Below are 17,447 nucleotides of genomic sequence, written 5' to 3'. Positions count from 1 at the left end.
ATAGAAAGTCGGGCTAAGTGTTGCAGTCTGCCAAACATTTCTGGAGCTTCACAGCAAAACTGCATTGCAGCATAAATGACTGAAATAGATTGAGACTTGTTATAAAATGAAAAACCAGAAGACATTTTTTAAAATGCATTAAATGGCTCCATAGAGCTTGTCTGGAGTAATGCAAGTTTTAAACAAGTCTACAAAACTTGAAAACCTTCCATCTGCATGGGGTTTACAATCAATATTTACAATATCAATAAGGTAATAATACAAACTCAGAATTATTATTTTTTTCATAACTGATGAACGAGCTGTTCTCAGAGGAAAATAAGGTCCCAGAACACTGTTTGAAGCTAGAAGGGTGGCAGGGTCCGCCAAATGTAAACAAAGTAATACAATATGAAATTGTGTTGACCTTTAAGATCAGTTTGTTTATTCAGTTTAGTCAGTCATGAAACTGAAGAGAGTTTGTTTATTTAGTTTATTTAAGAATTTAAAAAAACATCAATCGTCAATGAAGATCTTTCTCTTTTGATTAAAATTTCCTCCCTAAAACTACAAAATGCACCTTTAAAAATAGCTTTCTGTTAACCAGCTGCAGGATTTAAACGCTGCTTGCATCTTTTAATGCATCAATAATAATTATCAGTCAATACAACACTGACGGGGGAAAACCTGCTGCATAACGTGCTACTTTTTATACTTTAAAGGTGCAATATGTAAGAATTTAGTTTGAAAAGATTACAAAAGTAAGTAAAATTGTGGAGAATTTTTTTTTTCTTATTAGATTTCTGATTAGTGGAGTGATGAGTACTTTTATTGTGTTTTATTATGTCAGTGTTGCTATAAAATGTGTTTCAAGATGGATGCCTTGTCTTTGATTGCAAACCAAATCTACCTGTGGGTACAGAAAAAGTGACTTGAACCTGAACATACTTGAGTGTTTCTACTTATCGGGACTGCTACTTTTACCTTAAGTATCTGAATTATACCACTGACAATAGTTACCTTGCTCTTAAATCTAATCCCATTCCCTCCTGCTCTCACACATGAAAATAATGACACAAGATTCAGGTGTTAACCTGAGTATTTATTGTTGTTGTTGTTGTTTTTTTTGGGCGGGTACCTGTGTTTTCTGAATGGATGCTGGAAAACCCATCCTTTGATTTTTGCATAGGTCTTGCCTGTCAGTGGACGACTGTCCACTTTGGGGATGGAAAAATCAGTACATCACAAAAACCATGCAGAAATAGTGAAAGGCACAATCACCATACTGTAGATATCAGATACACCAAATTTTATATGTCTATATATTTCATTTTTATGGGGGGAGGGGTGTACTAATTGAGATGTAACATGGGCGAAACCCCAAGTGTTTTTAAGCTGCCATCATTTCAGGGCACAACATAAAACATATGAAACTCCCCAGACATTCAACGCCTTTCATTTAAAACATCCTATTGGTGAACTAATGACTATATGGGAAAATACAAGCATATTGTACTTTTTTATGATACATTTAATTTCTTTTTTTTTTTCATATATTAACTATCTGTCTCCTGCCTCATCCATTCCCTGTCCATACATCATATAAGCTCAACACACCTGGTGACCACTCCCTCTCCCCATTGCTGGATGACTTTCAATCATAAACCACACCTTTATATAATCACACACAACATACTGAGGACACATTTCCTGTTTACATGACACTGGTGAGAAAGGAGGAAATAAAAATAAGATGTCCAAACAGGACAGGTTTGCAGCAGCAGATGGGTATCTGTGGTGATCTTAACATTTTACACACATGACTTCCACCTGCGATCTCTCATTGTTATTTCCCTGTTTTCAATCTCTGTGTACCATTTTACAACAGGCAAGTAAATTTAAACCTGGAGAAACAATCAGTTAGAATAATAAGAAAGTGTATAAGTGTTAGACTAATCACCTCAGATCCATCCCCTGCACCATTCAGAGGAATCAACAGGATACATAATAGTCATCTTTAAACAGAAAAAAGATCATATTCATAATTATATCATAAATTAACAGATATTAACAGATTTTTGAATAAAACAATCATTTATAGGATTATTGGAAGAAATAAAAAATATGTGGTTTGTGTCAAGAGAAAATAATGTATCTCTCTTGTCTAGATGATGTAAAAGTGACAAGACATCTCAATTTTTCCGACAATCAGAAATGAATCCGCAGACTCTCAATCTGTCCGTTTGAACACACCAGTACAGATCGGTTTAAAGCCCATGTCATTGTACTGCATCCTCACCAGCATCCATACAGCCGAGTGCTGTGCTAAGTGGACCCTCTGGAGGGCAGTGTTTGCCTATGGCACATCAACTCTGAGTCTAGTGCTGTTTTAATCTCAAAGAGATGAGACTGAAGTTGGGGCAAAGACACCACTTTTGGCCACTGAAATGCCCTCTTGATTTGATAATGAGCACAGAGGTGAGGCGGAGAGAGGATTCTCATTAGTCCCATCGGACGCGACGTTGTGGACTCAAGTCCTGAGAGGCTTTGACATCTATCGGAGCGTTATAAATTGTTTTTGTAATATTTACAAGGACAAATGAATGACCATTATTCATGTATTTTCTAGCATTTAACGTGTCAGTACACCTTCTCACACACAATTTGAATCAAAACAAAAAAGAAAAGAAAAAAAAATATCACAAAAGAAAAAAAAACAAGCACACAGCACACTAAAACTTTGACTCACAAAAATGTATGACAGTGCAAACTCACATCCATGTCTCAAATAATTTACAAACATTAGTATACACTTCAGCACCATTGTTTACTATTGTTGTCGAATACATATCAGTAAGCTAGATCATTAAGTGGACACTGTTAGTGCTGGATGTGCTAATAAGAAAGGGACCGACAGTAACGGAGGAGATGTTAGAGAGCAATGTGTCGCACATCCATAAGCAGGATGATAGTCCTGGACGGGAAAGATGGGTGTTGTTAGGATGTAGGGAGACATTTCTTCCCTTTCCTCCTAAAAGTTGCTGCAGTCAGTGTCGATGAAAGGAACTGATGTGTCGAAAGATTTTCTTTTTGGTGTTCATGTGGATGAGGGAGGATCACGGCACACGCTGTGGATGGAAATGGCTGATGTGTGCCGGGCACATTACCTTAGTTTACAGACTGCACATTTAATGATCATGATGCAATTTATGATCCACAGGGACCTTTTTTTTTATTATTATTTGTTATGTTTAAAAGCCAAGCGTGTACTTTCTCTATGTCTGACAGAAACAAGCTTTCTCTTCTTTCTTTGGTGGAACCATGCAGAGACAGAGACTGTAAAATAATGTTTTAAATAATGAGCAGAAAAACAATCTAACAAAACAAAATAAAGAGTTGCCATCAATACCGCTCCGCACTTACTGTAACCTTTCATACCCTGTAACCCAAAGGCAAGCTCTGTATCCTTTCAACTCAACCCCATATCAGTATGTCTATTATATATTCATTATGGGTTCCTACAGCACCAGTCAGTTCACAAAATAAGGTGCTTCATTCATTATCCAGAGCAGCCACTCAGAGGGTTACATAACACTTTCCTATGACCATTTCCATGTTAAACACATCTAGTTCTATTCCATCATTACATTTTTATTTTTACTCTTTAGTCTGTTTTGCTCATACTCTCACCATCTTCTACTTGCTCGCACCCTTCACTAAGTGAGAAGAGAGAAATATCACAACATGTGCTTCCTATGATGAAACAGGCTGCTTATTGTCCTTGTCCTTGTTGGTACTTTGCATGTTGCAAGACCAAACTGGGGAGAAACAAATGTCGAGTGATTTTCCTCTCACACTCGCCACACACGGTATAGCCTTCCACCTTTCTTGAATAAAAAAAGAATTGCCTACAACATAAAGCTTCGAAGACATGATGAGTTGTTTTTGCTGCAAAGATACTGAGGCGTAACTTGTCTCTGTCTTGCTTTGTTTCCATCAGACATGTCTGAAAGTACACTTTCAAATCATTATTAATTGTTGAATTTTAAAAAAAGAAAGTTGAGGCTGTCTTGAGGAAGAGTGAAAGAAAAAAAGATTATTTTACTATGATAGGAGAAAAAAATCAATAGAGCTAAACTTTTTGTTGTTTTTTCAGACATTATTGGTTCTAAGTATAACCTGTATAAATATTTTTTTTAGTTGTTTGGATACTGCAACGGACGATAGGTATAATAGAGGTCTACACAGATCTACTCAGAGGGCTTGGTTCATATCAGCAGAATGGGGCATAAAACTACCAGGTGGAGTCAGCTTGTGACTAAAAAAGCTTCTGGTCTACCAGTGTGTGTACCAGAGTGTGTTATGATATAATGTGCAGAAATGAAAGCAAATGTAGCGGATGAATACATTTAACCATGTGTGTCTTGGAGTTGACTATGCACTACTAATGCCCTCAGAGTAAACGATGCCCCCTGGTTGCTGGGGAGCTTAGTGGCAGACGTTACGCTTGCTGGGCTGGTGAAGGAAGGTGTTTCTGGTGTGGGCTGCGTGGCGGGGGACCTGCTCCCTGGTGAGGTTCTGGCGTTGGAGGCGGTTGCGGCCCAGATGGCGCCGCTCGATGCGGGCTTTGCTACGCTGGACCCTGGCCACTTGGGTGACCTTGGCCAGAGCTCCAGCCTGGGCAGCTGCTCCACGGGTCACCCGGGTGGGCATAGTGCTGCGGGTAGCGGGGGCAGCAGCTGGTTCAGCCACTCTGCTGCAAGAGGAGAAGAAAAAAAATGTGAGCATGGGTGAGATTATTGTGACAGTCGTGCTGATGCTGAAAAGGCAGTTGAAGGTCAAGTGTGGTGAGTGTAAAGAGGGTTTTTCTCACCTCACGCTGCTCGCCAGGCTGACAATGCTTTCCTCTCCCACCACAGACAGGTTGCTGTTGGAGACCATGGAAAAGTTGTTGGAGGAGACGTACACGGACATGCTGGGGTGCTCAATGAGCAGGTCCTCCATCGGGCTGGCCTCCGCTGTGGCTCCCTCTGCAGTGAAACAGGGGGGAGGGGTGACAAACCAGCTCTCATCCATGCAGCCTCTCTCTGGGGCTGCCCTACTGCTACCCCCACTGCCCCCACACTCACTTCCAGAGCCAGGGGACATTGACGGGGTGGAGGAGGGCGTGGACAGTCTGGCCCGTCTCGGCAGGGTCACGGGTGTAGTGGCACCCAAGTCTGACGGACTAGCGGTCGGACAATACAGGGGGTCTGATGATGCTACAGCACCACGTGCCCGACCTTTATGTGTCCTACGGCGCTTGTGAGGCGCGTGGGGAACGGGGGCCGGGCTTTCAGTCCTTGTATGTGTGTCTTGGTGGTTTGATTGGTTACTGTCTGGAAATGATTGTGCAATCAGTGGGGCTCCCGTCTCATCCTCCGCCTGCATCATGCAGTCAGATACTTCTGAGCAAATGGCAGCAATGAGATCGGGAGTATTTAAGGTGGGAGGTTGCAAAAATGATGCAAATGTGGTAGATTTCCAAAAAGCCATGCGGGATGAAGGGGGCAATTTTTAGGGGATCACATACGCACGCGCACACATACCACCGTGGGGAATGTAAGGGTGTTTAAAAAAAATTGCAGGAGGGGAAGGAGGAGGGGGGTAGGGAAACACAAAACATAAAAGAGTCACATCATTAGTTGTGTTGACCCTCTGAGGTTTTGATTATGTCAGTGACATAATGTTTGTCTTCTTGATTCTGCTTAATGGTACTTTTAATGTTGCTTTTGGTGTTTGGTTGGCTTCTGAACAGGCACCAAAGCAAATTTTCATACTCAATAATTGCCTTTGTCATGATTGAGATCATAAACAAAAAGGTAGGAGATGTGTGTTCAAAGAGAACTATGTGTTTCCATCATCTGACGGACAACACTGTTGGTGTGGCAGCCATATGAGTGAGCATCAGTGTAGCTGTGCCACGCCCCGACTGATTCTTCACCTCACCCCATCATCCCCCTCATTACTTCTACACTTCAAATGTTAGTAGCATGAACATGCAAAAGCAATTTCTTGGCTGCCTAAGCTTTTTAACATGAAACACATATCATTTTGTAGTTTAGACATGGCTCTAAAACGCCTCCACTTCCTCTGTTGAGACTCACCAGGCAGGTTGACGAGCATCCATCCCTCCTCGTCGGCCTCCGTCACACAGGGTTTGGGTCCCTTCAGCTCAGCCGCCACCTCTTCTACTTCCCCAAACAACAGGTTGCTCAGGCGTTGAAACATGACTGCTTGTATTGTCAAGTATTGATGACTCAGGTGCTTTTTGTCGTCCACAAAGAAAAAGCTGTAGCTGCCTTTTTGAATTTATTATCTGTTTATACGTATCACTTGTTGCTGTTTTATGCAACTGTTTGTCTGATTTTCTTTAGTCTCTTTTTTTTTTTTTTTTATCAATTGAAGCCCTTTGCTGGATTTCGGTTTTGACAAACAGGAGTGGACAGGCTTCTGTAGTGCAAATGTAAGGTTTCACTTGGTTTGGAACAAAGGCCTGCAGAGAGAGAGAGAGGGAGAGAGAGAAAATGATGGTTAGTGGCAATGACAAGATAAAAGGCTTGAACACATTTTTGTTTAATAAGACAACTAAAAAACAGGAAGTCACATATTGTCTTAATTTCCTGCTGCATAGTCAGGACACATTAGATAAGAACAGTCAGTGAGCAATGTGTGTGGTAAGGGCAAGTAGGAACCATACTTAGACTCAAACATGGAACATTATGGCTTTTTCTGATGACAGGTTAACACATAAGAATGTGTTATAAAAACTATAACTCTCTAGCCTGATAGCTTGCGTGTCAGATTAGCTGGGAGTCATGAAATCAGCTTGGTTGAACCAACACGTCTGAGTTCTATCTCTGCTTTTTTGTTGTTGTCATCGAGCTGCTGCATCTGTACTCAACGCTGATGAAAGAGGTGAGAGTGAACCAAAGCAGCAAAGTGGCAGGCCAGAAAACAAAAACAGTGACTTGATTGTCGCTAAAACGCTCTGTAGAGCTGAAGTCACCCGCTTCACAGATGCATAGTAATCATTAGTATAAAATGATCGATCATAGCCACTTTAAAGCTTGATGATGATGCATTTTCATGTTTATTCAGTCAGTACTTCAAGAGTAAAGCACAACTGCTACGAGCATTAAACCTAGACAGAGGTATGTACTGTAAATCCTCAACTCGAGACAAAAAAAAAAAAAAAAATGAGTCAGGAGACTTCCTCATGGAAGTGCCGATATTTATAGCCTATATATAAAATGGTGCCATCCATTTAAACTTTCTCAAGACGATGACCCAGCTGGAAGCTGGAGGACAATAGCTGAACTCCCTTCCCCCCACAAAATCTTAGATAACCAATCAACACAGCCTCAGGACAGATGGACAGGCTGGAGAGGGAATGGAGGAGGTGAATGGAGGTGATACAAAGAGTCTCACAAAGTCAAAGAAAGTGAGTGCAGGACAGAAACACTGGGACAGAAGGTACTGAGGCAAAGGACAAGTGATGATGTAATGTTGAGCAGATGTTTGAACAGCCAACGCTTACATGACAAACTCTTACATGTTCAAAGGCTGAGTTCTGTTTACTCAAACTGTGTGACTGCAGTGACCGAAGAGATCACAGAGTGAAGAATACTTCACCTGCTGACACACTCATTCTGAATTTTAGGTGAAACTGGTTTCTTCTCAGATGCTTTTAACGCTTTCTAAATTCCAGATCATAACCTTTTTTCAGGATTATCTGTTTGACCCAGAGCCTCATCTGTCTTTACTTTCTCATGGAAATCTGATATGTGCTGCTGTCACTCAACTATTAAATCAAGTAAGACAAACATTAATAATGATGAAGGAGCACAGATTAAAAGGTGAAACAAAGCGAGAGATTTAAATAAGGAGCACAGAGACATGGAGGGAGATCCGCATGGATGGACGCTCGCTGGGAAGCTGACACTTTCTGTCCTTATTTGGAGAATCACCATGGCCACCAGGAACTTAAATGGAAGAGAAATCCCAATTGCACCCATACAGAGACAGGGCAGGCTTTTGAGATTTATCATGTCAGATGGAGTATTAATCATTTTAAAGACTGTTTGCATGGGTGTAAGCTTAAAATACCAAGGGAACATGACAGACAAATGAACGAGGGGAGAAAATGGGGCCAAAATCTGCAAAGGTGGAATCCTATTTCAAAAAAATAAAGAAATTGTTATGACCTGACTGGATAAAAAGCTCTCAGCTGTATTTTTTAGCACTCTGGGTTATAAGAGTTCATGTTGACTCATTTTCTAGGTCATGTGTTTAAAATCCAGAGCGAATTAAATAAAAAGGCCCATGGTTGTTGTGTTTTTGGGGATTTTGCAAAGGAAATCCGAAAAGATACCATGAACCGAGTTTGAACTGAAGTGCTGCGGCCCATCCGCAACACTGAGATTGTTTTAATGCATTCCTGGACTAACAGAAACTTAAGTCATGAGACCATGAAGAATAAATAGGGATAAACAAATTTTGGGTGGCAGGGCCCGAGGGCTTTTTTGCATAAGGTGTGGCAGACATCCATAAAAAACACACTCAACAGGGATTACATGGAGCACTTCCCTGATAAACCACTTTTATCAGTTTGGTGGCTGTGGCAGCTAATTCAGGGCTATCTGACTGGTGTAAATATAGCTATTGATAATGCTAATAAAGAGCAAATAACCACCACTGATATGGCTTCTATCCTGGAGGAGACACTTCCTGGAGAAATGTTGTGTAAAGGCATTATCTAACAACTAACACTGATACATGTCCTTTGAACTGACATCTATTACATGAGAGAAAGCAGAGGGACAGATGTGCAGCATTTATTGCAGTCAAGGCAATGTCTAACTTCTTTTAGTCTTTTAACAGAGCTGTATTTCCTTATTTTTAGGAACTGTATTTCGGCATTAATTAATGTTGGAACCGTGTTGTATATTTATTGTATATTATTTATTATTGTAAATTCTATTTTGATAAGAAAGGCAGTTTTATGACAGTTTTAGGATGCCAAAAGTTAAAATTAGCTGTTTTTTGTCCCTGTCAGAATCAGAAATACTTTATTGATCCCTGAGGGGGAAGTTGGGTACATTACAGTTGCTCCTTCTAGAATAGAAATATCACACTATATATAAACAAGATATAAATAGAGAGAAATATTAAGACATAGGAGTAAGTGAGAATAAACTGAAATATAAAAATTACAGTAAACATTTTGCATTAAATCTTTAATATGTGACGACTTAGTATATGCATATAGAAAGAGAAATACTAATGGATATGTAAAGATATGTGCCTCGTACTACACTATAAGTACAGTGTAGATAATGTTGAGCAATGTTGCAACATGTAAGACTTGAGAAATAAATGAGCAACATTCCTGTCAAATAAACTGGCAGGCCTAAATTAAAATCTAACATGTGAGAAAACAACGTCTAATATCTAAAGATTGAAGCTAAATTACCTGAAAACATTAAAACAGAGATGCTACCTTATTCTTATATGCATGAGGTGTGCTGAAAGGTCTTATTTTGTGTTTTTAATCCAAATGTCACACTACAAATAGGCATTAATTAATGGTGGATGTGTGTTGAACTATCTTGTGCATATTTAATTTGCTGTAAATATGAATTCGATAGGCTTTGTAACATTTTTAGGATGTCTTTTTAACATCTGGCGAGGGTTAAAGGTGAATATTAACCATCTGCAACTTTTTTTTATAGTTTATAGTTTAATAGAAACCCAAGTTTCCTAAGGTTTATATTTAAATATCTATAAACACTATAAATACAATTTTACAGGCACACCTGCACATCCTCAAATATGAAAAGGACCTTGAATTATGAATCTTTCTTATGACATTGGTCTTTAAAAAAGAAAGAAAAAAACAAAAGTAGGAGGAGGAGGAGAGGAGCGGGGTGGGAGGGGACTCACGAAATAAAAACAAGACGCCTGTGACGTCGCACCTACGTCACTGATGCTGACAGAGAGGCTCCAGCCTGGTTGACGACCGGAGGGGAAAAAAGAGATCTGAAGCGCAAATATAGCGAGAATTCAGCATATTATAACCCTATACATGCGACCTACATAGCTTTTTATGTCTCATTTGCGTTTTGCGACACGATAATGAAAACAATCCGCATGTGAATGGTTGCTGTTGTCGACAGTCATCGTCTGGAGTTGTTGTGAAAAAAAAAAAAAAAAATGCTCATAGCAACAATGTTGACATTTGAAAAAAACCTTTGAATTAATTAAGGGGGGGAAAAAATAAAGAGTAAAACAAAGACCTCAGCCTGTGACAGTCGAGTGACCGAGAGGAGAAGAAGACTTTCTGGAGGGTATCGAGGTTAAACATGAATTATCCGTATAAGCTGCACTGAAGGGTCAAAGCAATGACAGCTGTGGCTCAGCGACACTGCACGAAAAGACATCGACTGGAGAGGCGATGCAATGACTATGACTCTTATTCCGCTTTATTTCCACTATATTTACAGATAAAAAAGCCCTCAGCCTACATACAAGGTCCGCCTCCCAGAAAAAAACATCAACATCCGCCATCGACTTGGACTCCACATCAGCATTTGGTGCAATTTACAAAACATAGGTCTGCTGGCACCCTGTGGGATGTACATACAAGCAGCCCGGTGTCATTTTTCAGGATATAGGACGTCGAATAGACCTAATTAAGCCGTGTGGTTTGGGCTGCTACAGCCTTCTACTTTCAAATCTATTCCTGACCTAATAATAGGTCATCACGAATTACAACGCACAGCAGAAATAGCCAGCGAGTCAGTGACAGATGAAGCAGTTTTAGTCTGCATCCTCTCTGATTTCATGATGGCTGATGAATATTTTCTGTATCATAATGAGGAATGCAGCCGCTTGTAGCTTGATACCCCTACAGACACAGAACACACACAGGTATCAGATTAGAAAGCGAATAAAAAAAAATACATCTTACCTGCCTTTGCAATGTTATTCAAGTTGTAAACGAGATCTCACACACAGTAGAAACGACAATAATTTTTAAAGCATAGCTTTAGATAGTCTTTAAGTGAGGTAGTTAAAACACCATTATACAAAAATAAAAGGCTTTCTTCTCAGAAGAAGGGCTTCGTGTAAAAAAATGTTACACGGATGTTTTCAGATCATAACATCTGCAGCTTTTATTTTATCCTCCTCTCCTCTATTTTTTTTTCCTCCGCTGCAGAATTTTCCTCCTGTTTATTGCTGCCTCCAGCTGATCCTCGGATCAGAATGTAAAACGTACAAAACAGCTGATTGTGAGATCACAATACGCTCGGCCACGCCCCTCGCCCCGCCCACACCGAACCGAACCAGCCAATCAGAATATTACACAAGCCAAAAGCCGGACCCTTCTTGGTAACACGGTGGGGGCTGGGCGAGAGGAGCTGTCAACCTGCACACAGATGGAAACGGTGACTCTACACAGGGACTGATCTCGGATCAGCTTCTACTTTCATCATCCTCCGCTGCTCTGGGTCAGGGCTGGGGGAGGGTAAACTGATCCCGAGTCTGTGCTCGCATAGCTCCAAATATAAGGCTTTTATAACATGGAAATATGAAGATCTGTTGACAGAAAAAGTGATTACATTGTCAACTTGGTGTTTAATTAAATACAGCCAGCTGCAGGAAGAAGAGCACAGAGCTGTAAAGCAGTAACATCAACTCCTGGATGGACTTTGGACCACAGACAGAACACAGTCTTTTGTGTCCTTATCTTTGTGTTATATAATTTATCATGTGGACAGTTATATTAAAATATTAAACTGCATCATTTCATCTTGTTGAATACTGACAAACATTAGTGATACAAGTTTATCTGTTTTTTATGTTCCCAGCTCTCTTCTAAGTTTTAAAATGAATCATTTACTGAAAGTAATGCTCATGTCAACCTTGACTTTTCAAATTATCAAACAGTTCCACTTCACAAACTATATTAGCTTTCCTTGTCCAGTGATGCTGGTGCTGTTGCTTTAAATTGTATTTGTAAATAGACCTGTTCCCCCTCCCCCTCAACATCACTCTTTTCACTCCGCCTCAGTGGGGAGGCACCTCCACCTGCCACTCAACCTCCACCAGCCAATCAGACGTGCTTTTTCTGAATGCAGCATTTGAGTAACCAATGAGCTGTGGAGAGGTTTTGAAGAAACCCCTGGTGGTCACTTCTACACTCTGCAGTCTCTGAGAATACCCACTGCCTTTTATTACTGCAGATAGTGCACACTGGTGACTGTTGAAATAAATGTTGGTGTGTGTGTGTGTGTGTGTGTGTGTGTGTGTGTGTGTGTGTGTGTGTTCCTGTGTCCGTTTGTGCGTTAATGCATAATCCCCCACTTTATTGTTGTGATAACCTAGAGTCACAGCTTGCTTGTGTTCATGGGCGCATGTATAAATGTGTGTGGCTGTGTGCACGTGTATGTCCACATAAGCACCAGAATGCTGACACTGTGGAAGAGGAAATTCCTTTAGTGAAGATGAAAAGCACTACTACACTATTTATAGTTGAATTATCTCTAACGTCTGGCCATGATGACCTAAAATATAGTGTGTCCAATCCATCTTTAATTTAAGGCTGCTCCTGGCTAATGTCTGGTCATAGGACAAAAGTCGTGTCCCCATCATGAGATCCAAAACAAACTGTTGCGCTCTGCAGGCGGACTGTGATCCAAGCTGGCAGAGTGCAGGATAAGGAGAGGTGGACTCTGCCTTTATGTCACTGATGCTTGGTGCTCAAACACAGACAAAGTTGATGGACAGTGTTTACCAGATGTTGAACTTTTTATGCGAAGATGTCGACCATCTTATCATCACCTTCCTGTTGCTGTTGTCTACAGTCACGCAGACACAAATTTAAAAAATGCACTATGCAATGCTGTGTTGTATAATGACAATAAATCACCCTGAACCTTGAACTTTGAGGCAGGTTGAAGTTTGTTTGCAATCCAGGTCCGTCTCCTCAGAACTTCTGGACAAGAGCTCTTTGTGATTCTTTATAAGCTACCAAATATGATTTTGTAATGTTTTTTGGTGATATATTTTCTGTTTGTTCCACCTCGCCAAAGTAAGCTACTTGTCAAGAAGATACTGCATACAGATGGAAGAATACCTGTACTCTCAAAATTTCAATTGGGGGATTATAATGCAGAAAAATATCCTTTTATTTTGTCTTCTTAGAAATTAAAGTGTATTGCTTAATTTCCCATGAAGTCAAAATCGAGGTTTTTAAATCACATACAGTCTCACGCTCACCTACAAAAAAGTAATTTTGTAGGTATACTTAAAGGGGCACTATGTAGTTTTGAAAAAGACATTCAAACTCAGAATTTTAATATTTACAATATTAATGAGAAATAGAAACTATTATAAACAAGCAGTTCTCAGAGGAAAATAAGGTCCCCAGAAAACTGTTTGACGCCAGGAAGGTGGCAGGGTCCGCCAAATATAAACAAAGTGGAAAAAGACACAATCCTGCCAGAGCAAATTGAGCGCTATGGCTACTGTAAACACCATTCAATATCCATGACAAGTCTCTCCCTGGCTGCCTGTTTTATAGTAAACACGTAAATACGCTGGAGAAGATAGCACTCCACAGGCAGTTTCACTGGAACTTTAAACTGTAAAACATCCTGCCTCTGTTACATATCTTTGTCACAAATGTTTGATAACTTACTCCACAAAAATCCAGTAGCCTATCAGTCGGGCTCTAGTGTCCGTTACATCATGTCATGTTTGAAAATACATGTGATGGGTGCAGTGCATGTGAGTAATAAGGCTTGGCTGTGTGACTGGATGTCTTGAATGTAAATTGGAAACAAATGAACCACACCTAGCAGGCGATGATTCTCCAGATGCCTGTCTGTCTCAAACAAATTCCTGAACAAGCTTCTTTTTCTGCCTTAGACTTTGTCATGTTGTTACCACAGCGGTGAGAGGCGATAGCAAGAGTCCGGCACAGCATGAGCTCTCTAAAGGCAGGATGATAAGGTTTCAACCTATACAGTTACCAGGTGCTTGGCAACTCACGCTGACAGACACACAACAGTGCAGATATTCACCCTGCAGTGATGATGATATCCAAACCTCGGTAACACGGCGAACACAAACATTTAGCAGGAACAGTTTGTGCATCTGTGCTTGTGTTTGTGTGTGCTTCGTGTTCTCACGCTAATCAGGAGAACCATTGGTGGAACTTGTTCTGACATGTTCCTTGTTGCCATGTCAGTACCTTTTATGCACAATGACAACAATTCAAGATATTTGTAGCAATTATCAGGACATGGATGCGATAACAACCATTTAATTCATGATTAATTTCACTGCTCAAGGACACAGAAAGAGAAGAGGTTATAGTTTTCCATTGTCTGCCTCTTTTTTTCCTTCTTTATCCATGCCAGAGCTTTCACTGAAGTTGCCTGGCTTCACAGGATTCCCACAGTTTCCCGAGCCGGTTGGAGAAATAGGTGAAAGGTCACAGCAGTCTCTCCCCGTCTCTCTCGCTGCGTGTGGTCACGTTCATGAATGTGACATGCAGCTCTAGTTTGACAGCATGCCTGCCCTTGCCCCAGCTGATACGGCTCAGTAAGGCATGTGCTTTAAAGCAGAGGGCTCGTGTTTTGTTTGTAGTTAAAGACTGAGGTGTGGCAATGGGCAGGTTGACTCAGAAGTCAAGCTCACAGTAAAGTAAATTGTTTGTGAGAAGCTATTTGACGACTCATCCCTTCCTGAGAGGCGTGGTGTGTTTACTAACACAAAAAGGTCACAGAGGAACCTTACATTTTCTTAGTTGTTGTTTTTGTTGTTGTTTTTAACCATATTCTGCTGACTTCTTTTCCTGTGTTTGCTCGTCACCAAAGGATATCTGTCTGTTGGGATGCACTTTTTAAAAGAGAGGCTGTGAAAACATAGAAAAGAAAGAAAATACTAAGGGTGTGTCCTCTTTTTATATCAGCAAACAGACATGATTCTGTCGTCAAACTATAATGAATCATATAAATTCCCTAAACTTGAATTTCAAAATTGTCTCAACCCCCAATTTTTTGAAAGAGGACTTACTATATAACCTTAGCGACCTCATTTCATCTGCTCTCTAGTCTTTATTTTTGGTGCCTCTCTCTACTCTCTTCTCTCCGGCCTCTCTGCCCCCACATAGCTGGCTGCTGGCAGATGATAAGCTGGCAGCCCCAGAAGATACAACGTCAGACCTTCTTCCTGCCTTACCATCACCCCACAGTGCCAGCAGCAGTGTTTATTACCTGCATTTGACATAGTCAAGCTGCTCAGGTTGCAGGTCTCTATACAATTACAGCACTCTATACAGTTTGATATTTTGGGAAATATGCTAATTAGTTTTTCAGAAGAGAGTTAGATGACAGCATGCCACTTAAATGTGTGTGCATCAACTTTGAAGCTAGAGCAAGGAGGTGATTAGCTTAGCTTAGCTTAGCTTAGCTTAGCTTAAGGACTGGAAACAGAGGGGGGGACAACAAGCCTGGTTCAATTTAAAGCTTAAAGCAACATTATGTAACTTTTTGTTAAACTTAAGATAACAGGTTCAAAATCATGTTGATACAGTGTCTCAGTGTCTTGTAATAGGCTGAACGGTGTCTCAGTCTCAGCTACTCCGCCCCCACGACTTGTTTCTGTATGATGTAACCTCAGTGGGAGGGTAGGATCACAATGTCACATACATGTTTACTTCACGATATCAGTTTTCAAGACATAACGTTGTTATGACAAAATGAGTTTTGTTTGTAGTTAGCACCTACATTACATCTTAGAAAGTGCTACAGACCTGGGATTTCTATTGACAAACAGTGGTGACCCACTCAGAAACTGTGGTTTCAGAAACCATGTAGCGTGCCACAACCGTCACTCAGCAAAAAGTGTCAGAAGTCAGTTTGTAGCTTCTCATCGCTGGCTATACTTAAAATGAGCTGTGACTCGTTGCTTTGTCACTGGTAGTCTGACGCACCCAAGAGTCTCAGCTAACTTCTGATCTTTACTAGGTAGAATATTTACCATGTCATTCTTCGTAGTTTAGCATGTTAGTTTGCTCGCATATCCTAATTAAATACAACTAAGCCAGGGATATTTCATGTCATGTTTGGGGTCACAATAAACACAAAAGTTTCAACGAAGAAATTGGTGAAGGAGACCCCGAGGTGCTGCCAAAAGTACTGTTGTATAAAAAATGCTGACGTCTAGCTACTATTGAACTGCATTAGATAATTGAAAGCATGTTAAAAGAGCTGAGTACCAATATTTTGTTTGTGTTGATACACAAGTTTCAATCATGGGGAAAGGAACTACAACTTGCTTTTCTTACATTCTGGTTTGTGTGTGCATTTAACAAACAAGATATTTTATGCTAATTAGAGCAATGGCAGGTATATTTTTAACTTTGTAGAAAGCTAAGCTAGTTGTTTGTTCCTGTTTACATTTGTAAGAGATGAGATTGTATCAATCTTCTCTTTGAACGGTAAGCAAGGAAGTGAGTAAGGGGATATTTCCACAAATGTCAAACCATTCATTTGAAACACTGATCAAGTATCTGAATCAACATCAAAATGTCCAGATTTATCAATCTCTCGGGGGAATGTGGAAAAAATAACATCCACAAAAAGTTCAGTGGTTGATTTATGCAGCTGTATGCCTTTAATGCTGCGAGCCCTTGATGTTTGATCCAAGTTTGTTTATGTGCGTCAGAGACCGTGGGGGAAAGTAGCAAAGTACATTTACTTAAGTACTATACTTCAGTACAATTTTTGAAGTACTTTTATCTATATTTGACTTCCATTTTGATCGCACTACATTGCAGGGGCAAATATTGCACATTTGCTTCATTTATTAGATGGCTATGGTTACTATTTACTTTTCAGATTAAGATTTTACATCCAAAACATATGATATGCTAACAAATATAACAATTTGTTGGTTTACCAATTTGTCAATCACCAGGAAATTCATCTGCAACTATCTGGATAGTTGATGAATTGTTTTAAGACTTATTTCAAGGGAAAATGAAAAAAAGTCACTCGGACAGCTTCTCACTATGCTGATTGCCTTCTTTGTTCTCTAAACTGAATAATTTCAGGTTTTGGTCTTGCAGAAATAGGTGTATTTTTCTTAGACCAAATTATCAAAGGGGCTCTATGTAACAATTTGTAGCAATTTACATGTATTACTTTTTTGTTGACCATATTTGAACAGATAATTATGCGACTTGAAAAACAAGACCGTCTCAGTTGCCTATTCAAACAAGCCCCCAGGAAGAATACCAGGCTTTGAAGTGTTTGAAGTTTTTGTAGCGGCCAAACTGTGTAATTAAATCATCACGTGATGCACTGCAGCCCAAAAAGACTTTTTCCCATAAGCTTACATTGTGAAAGAAACAT

The 17,447-nt window shown here is 40.1% G+C and overlaps 1 protein-coding gene across 5 annotated transcripts; it reads right to left on the bottom strand.

Moving 5' to 3' along the window:
- Positions 1-1,060: 1,060 nt before the first annotated feature.
- tp53inp2b (tumor protein p53 inducible nuclear protein 2b) lies at positions 1,061-11,357 on the bottom strand. 5 transcript variants are annotated; one of them, XM_084367296.1, is made up of 4 exons: positions 10,995-11,357; positions 6,126-6,514; positions 4,853-5,426; positions 1,061-4,735 (listed from the first exon to the last, which is right to left on the bottom strand). In XM_084367296.1, the coding sequence occupies exons 2-4, from the start codon at positions 6,247-6,249 to the stop codon at positions 4,468-4,470; spliced, it is 966 nt and encodes a 321-aa protein (XP_084223422.1). In that variant the 5' UTR covers positions 6,250-6,514; positions 10,995-11,357; the 3' UTR covers positions 1,061-4,467. The 5 variants fall into 5 exon arrangements, with proteins under 5 accessions (XP_084223422.1, XP_084223421.1, XP_084223424.1 ...); XM_084367295.1 differs by having other exon boundaries at positions 10,991-11,354; XM_084367298.1 differs by having other exon boundaries at positions 4,853-5,423; positions 10,991-11,354.
- Between the last annotated feature and the right edge of the window lie 6,090 nt (positions 11,358-17,447).

The sequence above is a fragment of the Pagrus pagrus genome, assembly GCF_965226575.1.
Source record: "Pagrus pagrus genome assembly, chromosome: 11".
In the NCBI taxonomy this organism is placed as follows: Eukaryota; Metazoa; Chordata; class Actinopteri; order Spariformes; family Sparidae; genus Pagrus; species Pagrus pagrus.
The sequence above is the reverse complement of the archived record's forward strand: the minus strand, read 5'-3'. Positions and strand labels throughout refer to the sequence as shown.